Genomic DNA, 16,791 nt, shown 5'->3' with positions numbered 1-16,791 from the left:
TTTGCTCATTAGACTGGCAAGGAAAGAATTAATCTGCTATGCGACCGCATGTGAGTTACCTGCCGCAGAGCGATGGAGGCCGCCAGTGAGTGGTGGTGGAGCTCGGGGCGCTCTGGCTGTGAGTTAAGGCTCTGTGATGGCTCTTGGGGGCCACAGAGGCAGGTAGCCGCTCTGTTAGCGGCCCAGCCGGCTCAGGAAGCTGCACTGAACAAGTCTTTATTGTCGGGCTAGAGACAGGCGTGCCCTGGACGGGAGGGGACGGGCACGGAGAGCCCAGAGGTGATATGTTGGAGGGGGGTAAACCTGAAAAAGACGGTTTCAGACTTTAAACCACTCTCTTAAAACACTCAAGTTATTTTCTCAGTCGGTATGCAAACACACACCCAGTCTTCCCAGTGGTTTGCTGTAGAGGTGGTTGGACGTGACGGAGGGAGCACAGGAGGCCGACATGGATCGACTCTTTGAGATGGTCATCATCACCGAGTTGCCCCACAGTTCACTGGTTGAATTTAAGGAAACAGTCAGATCAAGAAATGACACTATCCCCTGTATATCTTTGAGTGAGCTTCATTACCTGTCTGGAGTGTGTTTGATGCTGGCTGAGCGGTCTCTGCGCACAGGGCCCGGCTCAATGGTAGGCAGCCCCGTAGCTGAGGTGGTTGTGGTCCAAGTCGATGAAATTCTCCTCAGCAATCCTGGGGGCAGACTCCGCCTGAGACGCTGCAACACAGATATACACATTTAAACACTACAACAGCTTCATAAGGAAGCATACACAGTGTTAAGGCTTCGGAGGCAATTTAAAAGTTCAGGATTTTGCAAAAGTAGTTGTAGTATATCTTACTGCACATACAACCCTGCCTGTATGTATATGCAATATGAAAACTAGACATTCAAATTTTGTACCTTCCTTCTTTCTTGACCCAAGAATATATTTTGTGCATGTCAACATGACTGTAGATGTCTGTGTAGCTGTCTTAGGCACCGTAAAGTCTATGATGGGAATCTGGAAATGGAAAACTCAAATTTTAAAGTCTTTGTGCTTAAATTTCTTACTGTCTTTTCACTTTTGCTCAAATTCCAACACACACATTTATTGGAAAGAGGAACAACTGCTGTGCACATGCCCTTTCATCTCAAAAGTACACTGCTGCTCTACTGAGCCTATGTAGCTGTGCTGCTGAATGTTGCAGTGCAAAGTGGACAACATTGTGCCTCACTGGTGTTCATCTTTGACAAATGCCGCATGAAAAGAATTGATTTCCGCAAATGTTGCTGTATAGATGCTGAGCTACTCACAATGCTTGTTTATGCTTTCATGTTTCTTATGCATCAGGTTTCCCACTATTGTTTCTGACATGTAACGACGACAAGTGTTGTCTCATATTATACTCATGCCATACAGTAACTGACACTATTTTTTACATTGGTTATCCATAATGACGGCTTGAAAGCTTGGATCACATTTACTCTGAGCATAAAAATGTAAAAATAAAATGATCCAAAAAAAGAGACACAGTTCACACTACACACCAGCTAGAGACAGAAAAGTGCTGCCAACAAATGCAGCATCAATGTCACACTTGCACTGTGAAGAAATGTAGCTCTAACTTTAAGTTGAAACCAGAAGTTTCAGCCTCAGGCATATGTCTTAAAACATAAAAAGGACATATTTCTGCAGAGCAACGGTTGTGCACATTTTTCTCTGTCAAAGAAGTAAAGACATCAAACCAGAGCCATATATGTTTGTCAAGCCTATTCCTGTTGTTCTCAAAGCCTACAGGAGACTGAATGCTAAGTAGAAAGCAGACATGCTTGATGATCTATCCAGTGTTGGAAATTCTGTTGTAAAGCCACGAGCTGAACTCAGTTAATTGTCAGCTTATGTTTTTGTACTGCTGTTTTATTTTTTTTCTGAAAGTCACACACAGACACACAGTGAAATACAGAGGGCAGCAGAGGATCAGATTTCTTCCAAAAAAACATCCACATGCACTGGGGCTGCTGTGGTGCTTCTCTCCAATAGTGAGGGAAATCTAATCAAAGATCTCTAATAGAGTGTGAAAGAATGTCAGACGAGGAGGAGGAGAGTAAAATAGAGACAGAAGAAGGGCACAGTTTCTGAAAATAGCTTTACCTTTTGTGAGTTTTAGTACTGTGTTGTAGCGATCAACCGATATGGGTTCTGATTATTGGTAATCAAGAATAGCAGATAACTGATATACCTTAAATGTTATAACAGCATGTGATAGTAGGACCCTGTCATTCATAACCAGACTCTTCATTAATGAGGATGACTATAACTGAATATGTAAAATAGAAATAATAGTGAATAAAATAGGATGCTCTCCTCTGTCTGGGATCAACTAAGATTGATCAGTTTGTCTTCTACAATTACGGTACATCTGCTGTTCTTCTCTATTTTCTTAATATTTTACTGTTCTATCACTTCTATTGCTCACTAAGGTCCAGATCTTAAAGAATTATTGATTATTGTTTTCCTGAGTCTGTTTAAGGGTAAACTCTGGCTGCCTTCTAACTCAGTCGCTAGCCGTTAGCATAATAGCCACAGTGAGAGCAGCTAATTTCCTGCTTTGTGCAATCAACTTGTGTTTCTTGTTCAGTGTTTGTAGTCTCTGCTTGACAAACATTTCTGACACCACAGAGTGACGACAGACAGAGAGTGGCTGCTGCATTAGACCTGAAGGAGCGCATTTAGTTCATCAATAATCAGTCATTAATTTACCAATAATCTGGAAAATGTCAAATATCTGCATCGATAATAGGACATGCCGATAATCGGTCTCTCTCTAGTGTATGTTGCTGCAGTTTTAAGTTTAGATCTGAAACATCTGCAACACGTCATTATCCAACAATAATGTAGCTCATAAAAATAATGGGTGTGATGTTCACTTTGCCTGTTTTACAGTAAATTTATCATATAATTCCAGTCTTATGAGGGTGGGAGCTTTGGGAGTAATAAGAAATTAAATAAAGATAAATCTGTGCATAGATGTTAGTAAAATGTGAGGAAGCTGCAATAAACAAGACAAATACTCTGAACAAAATGAGTTAAACACAAAGAAAAGACAAGTAAAAGGCAAATCCAACCGTAACTACAAGCAAAAGTACAAATTACACCAAGGCCTGCAACTAAAAAATGTAGCATTTCAGGGTCCTGTCAAGGAAAGGCTAAACCTGAGAAAGAAATGGTCCTGAGTCACCAACATTACTGATTACCTTCATGTCGCTGCTATTTCTGTCTTTGGTTTACAGCCACACAGGTGAGCTGAATCACCAACTTCACCAGCAACCACATGCAGACTCACAAATCCCCAATGAGCTAAAAATGAGGAAGCATCTCATTGAGTTCTGCTACATGACTCGAGCGTTTGAGTGCACTCAGGCAGTGTTAAAGCTGCTAGTCGCTTTCCTGGTAGGCTATCCTGCATTGCATCACACGCTTTATTTAGTTTCCTTGCCGCCTTAAGTGCCTGCATACATTTTGAAGCGCTGGCCTTGTAAAACATTAAAAAGCCCCGTGGAAGCTTTTGCGTCATTGTTAGCTACATTAGAGGCCCACACTCTGCCGGCAGTGGGGGAGGAAATGATAGAGGTGAGTGATGCATGCAGGGGAGGCACACCTGGGTATCACCTGTGTACTACAGCACACGGATAAGCTAAATGTCTCTCTGTGAGCAGACGTATGGTGATACATCTGATGTCACTATTTCAGAAATATTTTCCTTACTAATTACAATATTTGCCTGTGGTTTTGCATCTTGAAATACAAAGGGAACAGAAGTTTATGACATAACTTGTTTTGGTTCACTACAGCAGTAGTTCTCAACCCTGTTCCTCAGGACCCCATGTCCTGCATGTTTTAGATGCTTCTCTGCTCCAACACACCTGACTCAAATGATCAGCTCGTCATCAGGCTTCTGCAGAGGCTTGATGATGAGCTGATCATTTGAACCACTGCACTACAGCACAATGCAAATTAACATAATTCCCATAGTTACACTCATGCATCCTTCCCATTATATGTCTAATTTTAAAAAAGAGTTGGTATTCACACAGCAGTTTCTAGTATGCAAGTACATACTTGCTTCTTGTTGGGAAAATATGTTTAAAGTTGATTTTACACTTCAGTCTCTTTGTGGCTTCACAACTCTGATAATTTGCATCAGTACTTAGTTACATTGCAATAATTATTGAAAAGCCTGCCAAAATATTTTTTTTCTTGTTTCATCCAATCATTTTGAACTTGTGTCTCCTTATATATTTTGTAGAGTCCTTTGTGGGGCCCTGGCATTTAGGTTGGGAACCACTGCTGCAAATGACACCGGTGTCGATTTTCCTATTCTTGCTAATCAGCTCCATACAACAGACCACCATTGTAGCCATTCAGTGCTGCCTTCATATCAGCTGCTGAGTAAAATTCCAGTTATTTACATCTAAATAACTTCTAATATTATTGCAAACACAAGAAAACACAAGAATGAGCAAGAATTCTCAGAAAGTCAAACATTAACCTTTGGAATGGCCAATCTTTCCACTTTCTCCGGCCCGTCCTCAGAGTCCGAGCAGGTGTGTGGGTCTGCTGGGATGCGAGGCCGGTGCAGTGGCTGGAGGCTGATCTGGGTGCTGAGGAGGTTGCTGACAGCCTTCAGAGAGCTGCAGGTGTTCGGGGGCAGTGATGGATCTGCCAGCAGGTCTGAGATCAAACCGTGGGCTTCACCCATCACTGCGATGTCCACCACCACACTGGTGCCTGAAGACTGGAAGACAAAATGAGAGGACAAGTACAGGAAATGAGATAATCATTCTCTGTTCATGTTTTCTGTTGGAATACAGCGGTGATGCTATGAACAGACGTCAAACCACACTGACGCACTGCCTCTTTATCTCAATACCTGAGCGAGAGAGAAACAGAATATGTTTGTCCGTGTACTGGAGGCAGAACAACAGCACATCTACCGTTTGTGAGCGTTTTGTGAGTACGTATATCTGTCTTCACACTAAATTAAACATTTCACAATCTCAGAAGGAGCAATGTAGTATGGAAACATGACAGCATTAAACATAGTCATGAAACAGCCTTAACTGACATCCAACAACATTCATACACACCTTCCCAACTCCCTCCGGCCTAAATTTAGCTGTTAGCAATGAAACATATTGACTGATAGGCCCAAAGGTTCATCTCTGTCAAAGGCCAACCATGTGTGGTTTCAGTAATGGATTCCACTGTTAATGCCAACATGTGCTAATCAGCTTCTCTTTAGCTTATAATCAATTTCCTCACAGTACCCACATGCATACACACAAGCCTGTTTATACACGTACAGTACACGCAATGCATGCAGAATTTATCATTTCCTGAATGCAAAGTTAATCCATAAAATGAGCGAGAAGAAAGCTAAAGACTCGGTTTGTACAAGAGACACGTATGGAGAGAATTTTGTTTCTTTATTACTCAATCAATCAAAAAAGGTTTTGCAACCAAAAAAGAGAGTTGAGACCAAAAAACATAAAGTTGCAATCAAAAAATGAAAGATCAATCAAATAGAATATGAGACCAAAAAATTTAAGTGGCAACCTCCCAAAACATTTTTTGAGATCAAAACAGAACAGGTTGCAAATGAAAATATAATAATTTGAGAACATATTGACTTAACTTCAATCAAAACTAATATTTTTTGCTTGCAAGTTCAAAAGTTTTGGTTGCGAATTCTAAAGTTTTGCTTCAGAATCTGACTGAACCAAATGGGCGGGGCCAACGCTGGTGGAAGAGACAAGAGTTCCTATTGGTTGGTTTGACCTTGCTCCACCGCTCCCCTCAGTGCTGTTGCTGGCTGCTTCCGCGCTAGGTAAGTTGGTAGCCGGTTGCGTACAAATTAATTATGATAAATATTTTAGGCTCCAACCGGCCGTACATTCGTAACAACAATAACTATAAGGCCCGGATAGTGCATGCACACTGATTAGCATTGTTGTCTCGTCTTATCCCGGCTTGAGCAGGGTAGCCGGTGACATGTCTATGAGGGTAGGGAGCATACATGTATTTAAAAGTTTTCTTTTAAATATATGTATGGATATTGTAAACAAACAAAAATGTTTTGAGAGTTTGTGTTACACAAAATTTGAACTCCAGAAAATTACTAGCAGCAACTGGAAGAAAAATCTAAAGTTGAACTAATTCAGACACTTGAACACTGTTTGAGTTTCTCAGTTTTGACTAGCAACACCAATCTGGAGCAGCTCATTGTGAGCTGTTAATGTATGCTGGATATTGTTTGCTTGTTGGTACTAGTGCTGCTGTAATACTCAAGCCCTGGAACACATATGTTTTTTGATTTATTATTTTATTGGTTTTTGAGGAGTGAACATGTTTTTCTACAAATCCCATTTTCTTTTAAGGAAATAACAAAAAACACAAATTCAAATACTTCCATGTTATGGCAATGCAAGCAGCCACACAAGAACCCTGGCTCAATAAAACAGTGTTGAATTTTGATTTAAACCAGGATTCTCTGTTCAAGGACTCAGTATTTAGTACTTGGAAATGTTGTTGTTGATGCCCGTAAAGTACTGTGTATTTTTCCCTTGGACTTGAAGCACAGAGGCCTATATGTTGTCCCACATTTCTGCCTGAACCTTGAGCATGATCATGACAGTAGTGACATTTAATTCCCAGCCCTACTATAGCCAACATTCCTAACAAAAGTGCATCGGCTCCTCAAAGTTCAAGTCTTGTTTCTTTCCTTTATCTGTTCCGATTTCGTGGACTAGTGCGGCTACTGATATTATGGGAGGAACATGTTTAGGAATTGTGGAATTCCTCAGATTTGGTCGATGATTAACTGTTACAAAGAATGGGTATGTTACGATTAAAGTATGAAACTGCAATTTTTGGTATTGAAAATGTAACGAAGAAAATGTAATGATCATATTCAGGTTATCATTGGTGGAATATCAATTTATCTTTGAGTCAATGTCTACTGATAACATCAGTACTCTAAATGTCAAATTAAACAAAATACTAATAAGAAATGCCATTCATTCATCAATTCTGAAATGGAACAAAAGACAAGCTTATCAAATAGAAGCTGATCATTAGAGTGGCTGAATCAAATCATGATGTTTCCACCCTCCCACTCTTGCTCTCCTCCTGCATCTTTCTCCTCCCCACTGTGCCAGCACATGAAGCAAATGAGCTCACATGATAACTCCATCCATAAGCCTCTCCTCTCCCATCTGGCTGCCCCCTGAGGCTGCACGGCTTCATGACTGGCAGCAGCCTCTGCTTTTCCTTCTTTGCTTGTATCTGTGCCAGACTTTTTCCACTTTGGTTGTAATTTCAGTCAGTGTCACCTGAACCTGGAAGTTGCCTGCTTGCACTTTTGTAATCATTCTACTCGATTTGGGTACTCGGGTAACTCGTGTTTCTGTTGTTTCGCTCACATAACTGTATTTGCTTGTATTAGAGTTTGCTATTGGCTAGAAAAAAAGACGAAGATGAGGTTGCAGAGAAAACATGGAACATAAAAGGTGACAACAGCAGAGCCCCCCCTCTTTATTCAAACAATGATTCTCACAATTTACTTCTTTAAACAGACTGTATTACCTCTTTAAACATGTCAGGGCTCAAGGCTACGATGTGATGAGTAAAAGGCATCAAGCACAGAGGAAGATAGTTTCCTGGAAGAGCGCGTGTCTGTGTGTGTGTGTGCGTGGATGAGTGTGCATGTGTCACCTCAACCTGAACAAAACCCATTAGACCACTCCAGAGCTTTATGACATCCTGCTATTGTGACATTCACCTATTACCTGGCAGTAATGGACTCCGTTCAGCTAATGTCAGGGAGGGAGTGAGACAGTAAGAGCATGAATTTGTGTGTTTATAGACACCCATACACATGCACACACACACACACACGGGGATGCTGGTGTTGCAGCTGTTTCATGGCACTTTTCTCTGTTATCCTCTGACATATAACATTTTTACTTCAGAGTTTTAAAACACAAAGTAGCTCGCATTTGCAAATGCATTCAGCGCACGAGGATTTGAGCTGATTGAGTGCTACGGAGCGCTATTCTGGTGGAGACACAGTGGAGAGGCAAGGCGAAGGAGAAGGTTATTGATTCCTCCCAGCATAAAGACCCACAGGATACAGCAGGGGAGCGACGGTCAATGAGTAAATGAACAGTGGACACACACACACACACACACACACACACACACACACACACACACACACACACACACACACACACACACACACACACACACACACACACACACACACACACACACACACACACACACACACACCAGAACTGCCCCTTGGGATCAGTCTGTCAGGCTTTCAGGGTAATACAGTACACGCTGCACACAGAAAGATGGGTTGTAATCCCTCAGCAATTGCAGCGCACTGTAACGGAAAACAGTTTTAAACAGTGGCCACTGATGATACACACAGATAAATAAAATAAGATCTATGCATGTTAAAGTTCTAAGAATAGAAACGCTGATTTAAATAACTTGCTGAGGTAGATGGTAGGAGGTGTCCATTTACGGTGGAGCAGAGTTTGGCATTCAAACTAACACACAGAGAGTGGTAAAATAATAACAGCCAACACAATATTTTTGTCAGTGCTACCATACAGTTGAGTCAGTCTGTACAGGATTGCACTACACTGCTAAGGAGCTGAATGAACCAGATCTTACACCACTGGAAAATCCACTTGTAGTTAACGATATTTTCATTTTATACGCAGATATGAAGTAGTCTAGTGCATGGAACCTACCTACATAAGTCCAAACATGCACAAAATGCAATAATCCTGAATTTGCATATGCTATTATGATGTAAATGTACATTAACACCAAGCTAATTCCACAAAAATAGGGATTATGCAGGCACCAAACCAAATTTTCACTGCTGACACTCGGACTGAAAAATAATATCACTGACAATCCCCGCCTCACTCTCTCTCTCTCTCTCCTGCACCTACTTGCAATTATTTTCCCTCCAGTTTCCCATATCTGCCATTTCCCACTTTCTCAGTTTTCCCCTTTCCACCCCCCATCCCTCCAGCCCTCTCCTGAGAGACGGTTAGGAAATATGTAGGCAGATCAGGCATAAAGGCAGATGGTGAGAGCAGAGAGGGAGATAAAGAGAAAAAGAGTGATGGAGAGATAGAGGGAGGGAAAGAGACTGACAGACGCATAGAAAGAAAGGAGCTGAGTCCACAGGCAGGCCGTGTCCAGTCAAGTGAAAAAGAGAACAGCTCACTCTAGCAGACCAGCTGAGCTCCTCCACAGTGCCATCCACAATAACTGTAAATACAGCACCGCAGTGGAGAGATGCTCATTGTTTTTGTACTACTAAATCAATAGTACAGAAAACTGTTAAATATGTAGAAAGCCTTTACGCTTCTCTGAGCTTTAAGAATTAATTCTCAAGCAGTAGTAGCCAAGAAAGTGTGCCAGGGGCCAAGTTCACGTTCTGGATACGAGAGGACAATTACAGAATTGCGAACAGTTGCAGGATTGCAGAGCTGGAGCACCGCATGGCTGCGAGGCTTTTAGTCCTTTACAAATGTATCTATTGATTTGATAATAATGGCGACCAAAGTGTGTATTTTGGAATGGACACAGGCCAACTGAGAGGTCTGGATTACTGAACACCTACATGTGTTACTGATACTGATAGTTTGAGTTTGCAGTATATGTACCTTTATCTCATATTCACTCTAAGCAAAACTGACACAAAATCAATAGACATCGATTATTGGAGTCAAAGATAAAGAAAGCATGCAATCACAAATATATGTATTGAAGGCACAGATAACACACCCACGCTTATAAGACATGTAACTCAACAAACGGTGCCCACAGAAGAACAATAGTGTCACTGAATCTCTCAGCAGTGGCTTCGCTCTCCTGCTTACGAACACCAGTCTCTCACACACGTAATTGACCTAAAAACGAGGCTGTATCAAGAAGCTTAATTTAGACATTGCTTCAAGTTGTCCTATTTAAACCATCTCATCATTACTGATTAAATGGCATGCACACATGTGCACACAGCACACACACACAGCGCATGTCCATGTACATGCAGCGCACACATACAGCGCACACCCAGGCTGAATTAAACCAGTACCTGTTTAGGAAGACGTGCATGGTCCTGATGCCGTCCCATGGTACTGGCTGAGTGCCTCCTCTGCATCATTTGTGTTCAGATTGAACACAATCTTGATATCACTATCTAGACTGCTGCAGATATGAACAGCTTTAAGCCTGATTTTTCTTCCTTTAACCCAAATGTCACAAGTAAGAGTCTCAATCCAGAGCAGCTGACATTTCAACAGTGCAGCCCTCAAACGCTTCCTGAGCCTCTCCTCTCAACTCCTCTGCTCTACTCTGCTCCACTGTTTCATGAACCTCCCTCTGTCCTCTCACCCGCCCCTACCTCTGCATCTGCCAATTGCGAAATCAGTGGCGGTTCAGGGATGGGAAGACCTGCAGCACATAGAAATCAGTTGTATTGAAAATACCTGGTTGCTAGGATACATTGGGACAAAGATCAAAGTGACTCGTCTATGGACCATAAACTAGTTGTTTGAGGCTCAGTTGGCCACAGTCATACTACGCCTACTGTGTCAAGTGTTTCCTGTGATAGCAGGTGATGAATAACAACCAGGCAGTGAGTAACGTGTATTATCAGAAATGTAATTCTACATCAGGAAACTGGGGGATGTATTGATTCATAAAAAGTCCGTTGAGATGTTAGGTTTGCTGTTGACTACAGCTGGAGTTGCATGTTAAGTGTGGAAAAAATAGGGACAACTAAATAGTTAAATAGAAAACGTTATTAATTAGTATGACATAAAAACAGTCTTGTTTTTTGATAAGATCATGCTGACTGGAAGCCTTTTATCCCAAAATATACATGAATGAACTTGGATTTTTGCTAGTTTTCCTCTTATGGATGACTAAAGACATGTACTGACTTCACATTGCTTGACTGTGTCAATTAAATAATTTTGTTCTGCCCAAATTCGTGGTAGAGGTACTGCCTGACCTGTTGAGGAAACAGCATCTTTGTTTCAGCATGTCAAAAGCTATTCATCCACCCTGTAGGAAAAGGGAATCACCCATTTTTCTTTTCTGCAACCCTAACTCAGAGAAATTACATTCTTATGCAGCTAAACTGCATTTTGCATTGTGTTTGGTGAGGTTTAGTCACCAAAAAGCTTAGGAAAATACTGCGCTTTGTGTTAAAATGTACATTTTTACTATGTTATCTACAAGTTAAAGCCTGACTAGTTTTAAGAACTCAAACTACTTGGTTAGGTTTTAGAAAATATGTTCTGTATTAAAACTGACCCAAAATGTAGAACTCATAATAGCTGTATAGAAACATAATATTTAGAAGTCATGTCTGTTCCTTCTCCATCAAACGTTTATAAGACATTGTTTTACTGTATTAAGCCTTCTTATCCTGAATTTCCAAACTTTCCAGCATATAAGCATTCTTCTATGTTTCTCATGGGCGATGACTCCATATTCCTCAGGAAGTAACACCTGAATGCTTTTAAGTTGGCTAATGGGATATTTTAAGCAATATGTTGATAGTAACATTAAATGAGTTGGCTCCCTGGTGATATAAAAGAGTTACTAGTACTGCTGATCACTGAAAATCATCATTCAACTTCGCTGCTCTGTGCAAATTTCAGTAGCTCTAAGTTCATTGTTTTTTATTTGAATCAGATAAAGCCAAGAACAACAAAATGCTGTTGTTGGTTTTTTTTTTAAATAAAACCTTAAGTAGCCACAGGTAACACAAAAGCAACACAAAAGCTAGTCTGACCAACAATATGTCACAGGAACTACAGAACGTGTGAAGAGAGTCAAACTCTGATTGGAAACTTCTTGAGATATGTTTATTGTACTAAAAATAAAAACAAAAAAACAGATGATGTAAGTAAAAGTTTGGGATTCAGCTTGGACAGTTAGCAGAGTAGCAGAGACCATCCAAATATAAAGCTAATGAGTCTAAAGATGAGCAAATACACATAAAAATCTACTTTTAGGCTATTTAAGTGTTCAGCCAATCTTCAAATTAAAAGAGAAAAATGATCTCACACACACACACACACACACACACACACACACACACACACACACACCCCTCCTTGCCTTCCCCTCTGGGCGGCACTGACCTGGGATCTGCTCAGAGCTCTCTTGTAGTCCCAGTCTGGTTGGCCCATAATCTGCAGATAGAAGCACACAAACAGATGCTACTGTCAGAGACCTGTCCACCGCATGACAATATACAGAGCTATCTGTAGCACAGAGCATCTTCTCCTGACCCTCCTTTACTTCACCCTCCTCCATCACTCTCTCCATCAAGCCATCTAAAAATAAAACAAGAGCAGGCACTGCTGATGAGGAAAAAGAAAAGGACACATCCCCCTTACTGCTGGAGGGCTGATCTACATACGCCACTCCTCACCCCTCACCCACCACCACTCTGTGTCTCTGCCCTCTCTGTGAGGAGTCTTCATCTTTACTCTGTAAGAGAATAGTGCTATTCAATTTCACATTTAAGTTTGTGAGTGTTTTCCCCCAAAATTAAAGCTTTCAGATTTCTGGAAGGGCTCCTTTAAGAGACTCAGGCTGAGTGCCTCATTATGATTCCAGTCTCTGGGGAAAGCAAACATAACAATACCACACAAAGTTGAAATTAATGATGAATGACCAGCAGACGCATACATTACAAGAGAGGCCAATTAAAGCTGCAGTAGATGACTGGTGGCCCCAAATGGCAGCGAGAGGTAACTGTTTGAACCTTCAAGACAGCACAGAAATCATGCAATGTGACTACTGTACTGTAAATTGTACTCCTCTGACCTACATTACATGTGGTTAACAGCTGGTGTAGTGATGATGATGATGATGAAGAAGAAGACATTAAAATTCAAAGCCAAGCTCAGACTAGAAGTTTAGCATTTACTATTATAATTTAACTCCTGTAGAGGCAGATTTCCACTTGTAACAGCACTAAGCAGCATTTGTACACCAGGCTGAAAGCTCAGTTAAGTTCAGCTTCTCTGTTGCATCATAAGATAAATGAAGGTAGTTTATTTTTGCATTAAGAATTCTGTCCAGCGCAAATTGAAACTGCGTGGAATTAAAATAATTTAGACTTAAAGGGCCTGTGACTGTGTTAATGTTCTGTCACTAGATTCAAAACAGCAAGAAAATATCAAACCAAGTCGGCATTTATTTCATGTGGTGTGTAAGTGAGGAGGACTGAACTCAGAGGATTTCTGCAACATAGTGAGTGCATCTGGATAGGAACAATGGTGTATACTTTACATATATATTATGATTTAAAAGAGAACGAATCTTGAAACAGTTCCTGCTATTTATCTATATGTTGGAACTATGCAACCTGTCAAAATCATTTTAGCAAGCCTACATTAATAAAATATATAATATCAATAATTAGTCTAGGGAAAATAGCTACAACATTTAATTGTACCTTGTTTTAGTTGCAGGTGCAGTGTTTAAATGTTACTTTGCTGTCTCTTCTGTTAAACTAATCAGGTTGCTGAATGTTTCTTGTGCAAAAAATGTTAATTTTAACAATCTACATGACCCTTGATAACAATAATTATTATTATTACTATAACTGGTCCCAGGTCAGTGTGTCTGTGCACATGTGTCTGCGAGTGTGTGTCTGTGAGGCACCCATTCTGTTCTACTTTGTAGTCTGACACCATAAAACATGATGACCTGACAGTGCAATTGTCATCCACTGGAGATGACTTTGCATCTTGAATGGCAGATGAGATATTCTGCCTAATACAGTAGATTTGTGTTTTAAGTACAGCCTCAAGGATAGGAGGGAGGCGGCTTGGAAAAACGAAAAAAAAAAAATAGAATACTGAATCACTCTTCACTTCTTAATCATGGAAAATACTTGAATCCTGTGAGTCTTTTTGTTGTTGTTGATACTCTTTACTTAAGAGACGCTATATAAAGTAATGATGCAGTTACAGCGCAGCACCATAGCAGAAATTAAACCTGAGAAAACCAAATGAATCCCTGTTCTCTCGATCCCAAACATTTCAGCTTCCATCATTTACCCGAGCCATTAAATCCTCCTCTGTGCTCTGCCGTCCCCTGACAGCCTCCATTACCGCTCAAATACACTTCTGTTGTCAAGTCTATAAGAGGCTGGGAAATCATGGTGGACTAATGTGCTTATGAGCCACATAATCTTTGACAACTCCATCATTCAGTCTTAATTAGACTGATACTAATTTCACTCATATAAATTGTGCAACAAAAAAGTCAACATCTTGTGCAAGTAGAGATGGTTCAGCTGCACACATACCACAGTGTGAAAGTACTGTGATGGCCAACACATGTGATGACAGACTGCACACTGCAGAGGGCGCTCTTTTTGCTGACTTGAACCCTGCTAGTATGAAGGGTGTTTTTCAGGTATATTCAGGATTTAGATGTGTTCTCAGGGACAAGTCTCTTTATGTGTTAATACATTTACCAAGAACATGTGAAACTGAAATTAAACACGCTATTGTTCAGAATATCTTTGAGTTGTGATTCAATAAACTTAATTGACTTAAATTCTCTCAGAATTTATAAATTAATGCACAAAAGCTGGAAAGTGTACGAACACTGTTCACTTAACAGATAAATCTTTCAGGTTCCAAGCAGACAATCACATCCCAGTGTGGACAGGACACACAACAGGACTGTCGCCTTGACAGCAGTTGACCACAATGCAAAAAGAGACAAAACAACTTTTAGTATCTAAAGTTTTGGCCACAACTAAAGACTATCTGGAACCTACAAAGACTGGACAAACAGAATGTGAAGACTTTCTCCACTTTGCACAGAATTTTAGTCTTTGTTGCTCAGGAAGGAATATACACCTTAAGACTGAAAACATATGCGGCACTGCACAGGAAACAACCACTTATTAGCATGTGAAAGTTATTGAACCAAAACAAATTACATGTAGTGTGATTTGCACTAAAGAGGAACAAAAGAAAAGCAAAATGCAGATTTTGGCAGACACAAATAATATGAGAAAACAACTAGCAGCGTCTAGATCTGGATTTATGATGCTATCACGTCACACAACGTATGATTTTATCTGCCACCTTTTAAGACTCAGTCTGGAATAGACACATCAACTTGATTCGATTTAAATCATATTCATAAAATGCTCAACAGTAATTACATGTGTGTCTGCTCTTAGTACCTTTAGGTTCATATGACTTCAATGTATTTTTATATAATCATAAAATGTGGAAAACACACCTATACCTAGTGGTCAGATTACAAACCAAAGATTAATTGCTGGTCAGTTACAAATCATAGCTAAATCTGAGAAGGACATTTCCCAATTAGGAAACACTACAAGAGACACAGTAGTTTACCAGATCTATTATTAATGAGTCGTGTTAATCCCAACTGCTCCAAAATGAAATCTAGTGCTGCATGTCCTTCATCAACCTCATTATTTCTACAAGACAAATATAATTCTAAATCACAATCATGCAGCTTTTGAGATGTTGTGACCCAATTCTTTGGGAAAAAAAGTGCCTCAAAGCTAAAAATAAAAGGAGAAATTTCTTCACCAACTCTATAGGCCTACAGAGAATGTCTTTGTTTTGCATTGCAAAAATTACTACTTTAGTCTACCACAGCTGCAACATGGAAACACAAACTATGACGTCGTTGCTTTCCTAGTAGGCAGAATTCACTCCAGTAGCATGAAACCAATAGGGATTGTTTACAGGAGTTTTAGATCGTCTTCTGAAATGCATTATGTGACTGTCTTTAAAGGGACGGATGAGGTACTTAAGAATGCTTACAGTATTACTTACAGTAGTTACACCACCAGCTTGGAGAAGCAGACAGGAGCACGACGGCAATGAAAAAAAGCCCAGTGAAAACACATCTATAACATTTAAAGTCTGTATTTAGAATATTTTCACCACTTTACTTTGTCATCAGACAGGCTTTTCTGATGGGAAACTTAAGCATTTATATCACTGTCTTCAAAGCTGGCAAAAAAAGTGATTTTACTGGCAGAACACTGCTCTATCAATGCCGTTATTGGCTAATTTGTGTTACTTGTGACTTTGGTAGTTTAACATATTATTGTTATCATTTGTAGCAATAACACATCTGTGCAGAAGGTTCTGGATGCAACTCTTTCTCATTCTATTACAGCTGAAAAAAGCACGCCAGCTTGTAATTGTATTAAGCATGGTTAAGCCCAGGATGCAGCGAAAGTGCCCCCTCAAAATAATGAAGAGGAAATGCAGGAAGGTGACAGCCGTCATTAATATGGATAATTCACCCGGAAACTGGCAGGATTGCCTTACAGTATGATCAAGACCTTTGATAAAAGTTGTTGGTTTAGTTGTTGTTTCCAGTCATAATTGCAGTTTGAAAACAGTAACAAACGACAGAGGAAGGAGAGGAAGTTGCTTGTAATGTGCGACCAGTGCTAAGCTTATACCTCCAGTCTACATCCAATGAGTCAAACTAGTTCAAATCTGATGTGTTAAAACACCAAAGTCATACAGTGGTAGATGGACAATTCCTGTATTCTGCAAGGTAAAATAATGTTTTTTGTCAAGAGAGGCTGGTGGCTTTGAAGCATGGGTTCAGTCCCATGTTGGATGGGCTGTCCCAGGAAGGGAGAAGTAGAGAAAATATCGTAAATA

General features: G+C 40.3%; 1 protein-coding gene across 2 annotated transcripts in view; it reads right to left on the bottom strand.

Moving 5' to 3' along the window:
• The window catches only part of LOC110959280 (cGMP-inhibited 3',5'-cyclic phosphodiesterase 3A-like), a 59,610-nt gene that overhangs the window by 18,210 nt on the left and 24,609 nt on the right, over positions 1-16,791 (bottom strand). The window contains exons 2-6 of one of the 2 annotated variants that reach the window (XM_022206093.2): positions 12,238-12,288; positions 4,536-4,781; positions 575-720; positions 384-499; positions 60-303 (exon numbers count right to left, since the gene is read on the bottom strand). In XM_022206093.2, coding sequence (XP_022061785.2) covers positions 60-303; positions 384-499; positions 575-720; positions 4,536-4,781; positions 12,238-12,288 — 803 coding nt within the window. The remainder of the gene's footprint in view (positions 1-59; positions 304-383; positions 500-574; positions 721-4,535; positions 4,782-12,237; positions 12,289-16,791) is intronic. The other variant, XM_051957796.1, reaches the window with a different exon arrangement.

Source organism: Acanthochromis polyacanthus, chromosome 13, assembly GCF_021347895.1.
Source record: "Acanthochromis polyacanthus isolate Apoly-LR-REF ecotype Palm Island chromosome 13, KAUST_Apoly_ChrSc, whole genome shotgun sequence".
NCBI classification, from domain to species: domain Eukaryota; kingdom Metazoa; phylum Chordata; class Actinopteri; family Pomacentridae; genus Acanthochromis; species Acanthochromis polyacanthus.
Note: the sequence above shows the minus strand (reverse complement) of the source record. Positions and strands in the feature narration are given on the sequence as shown.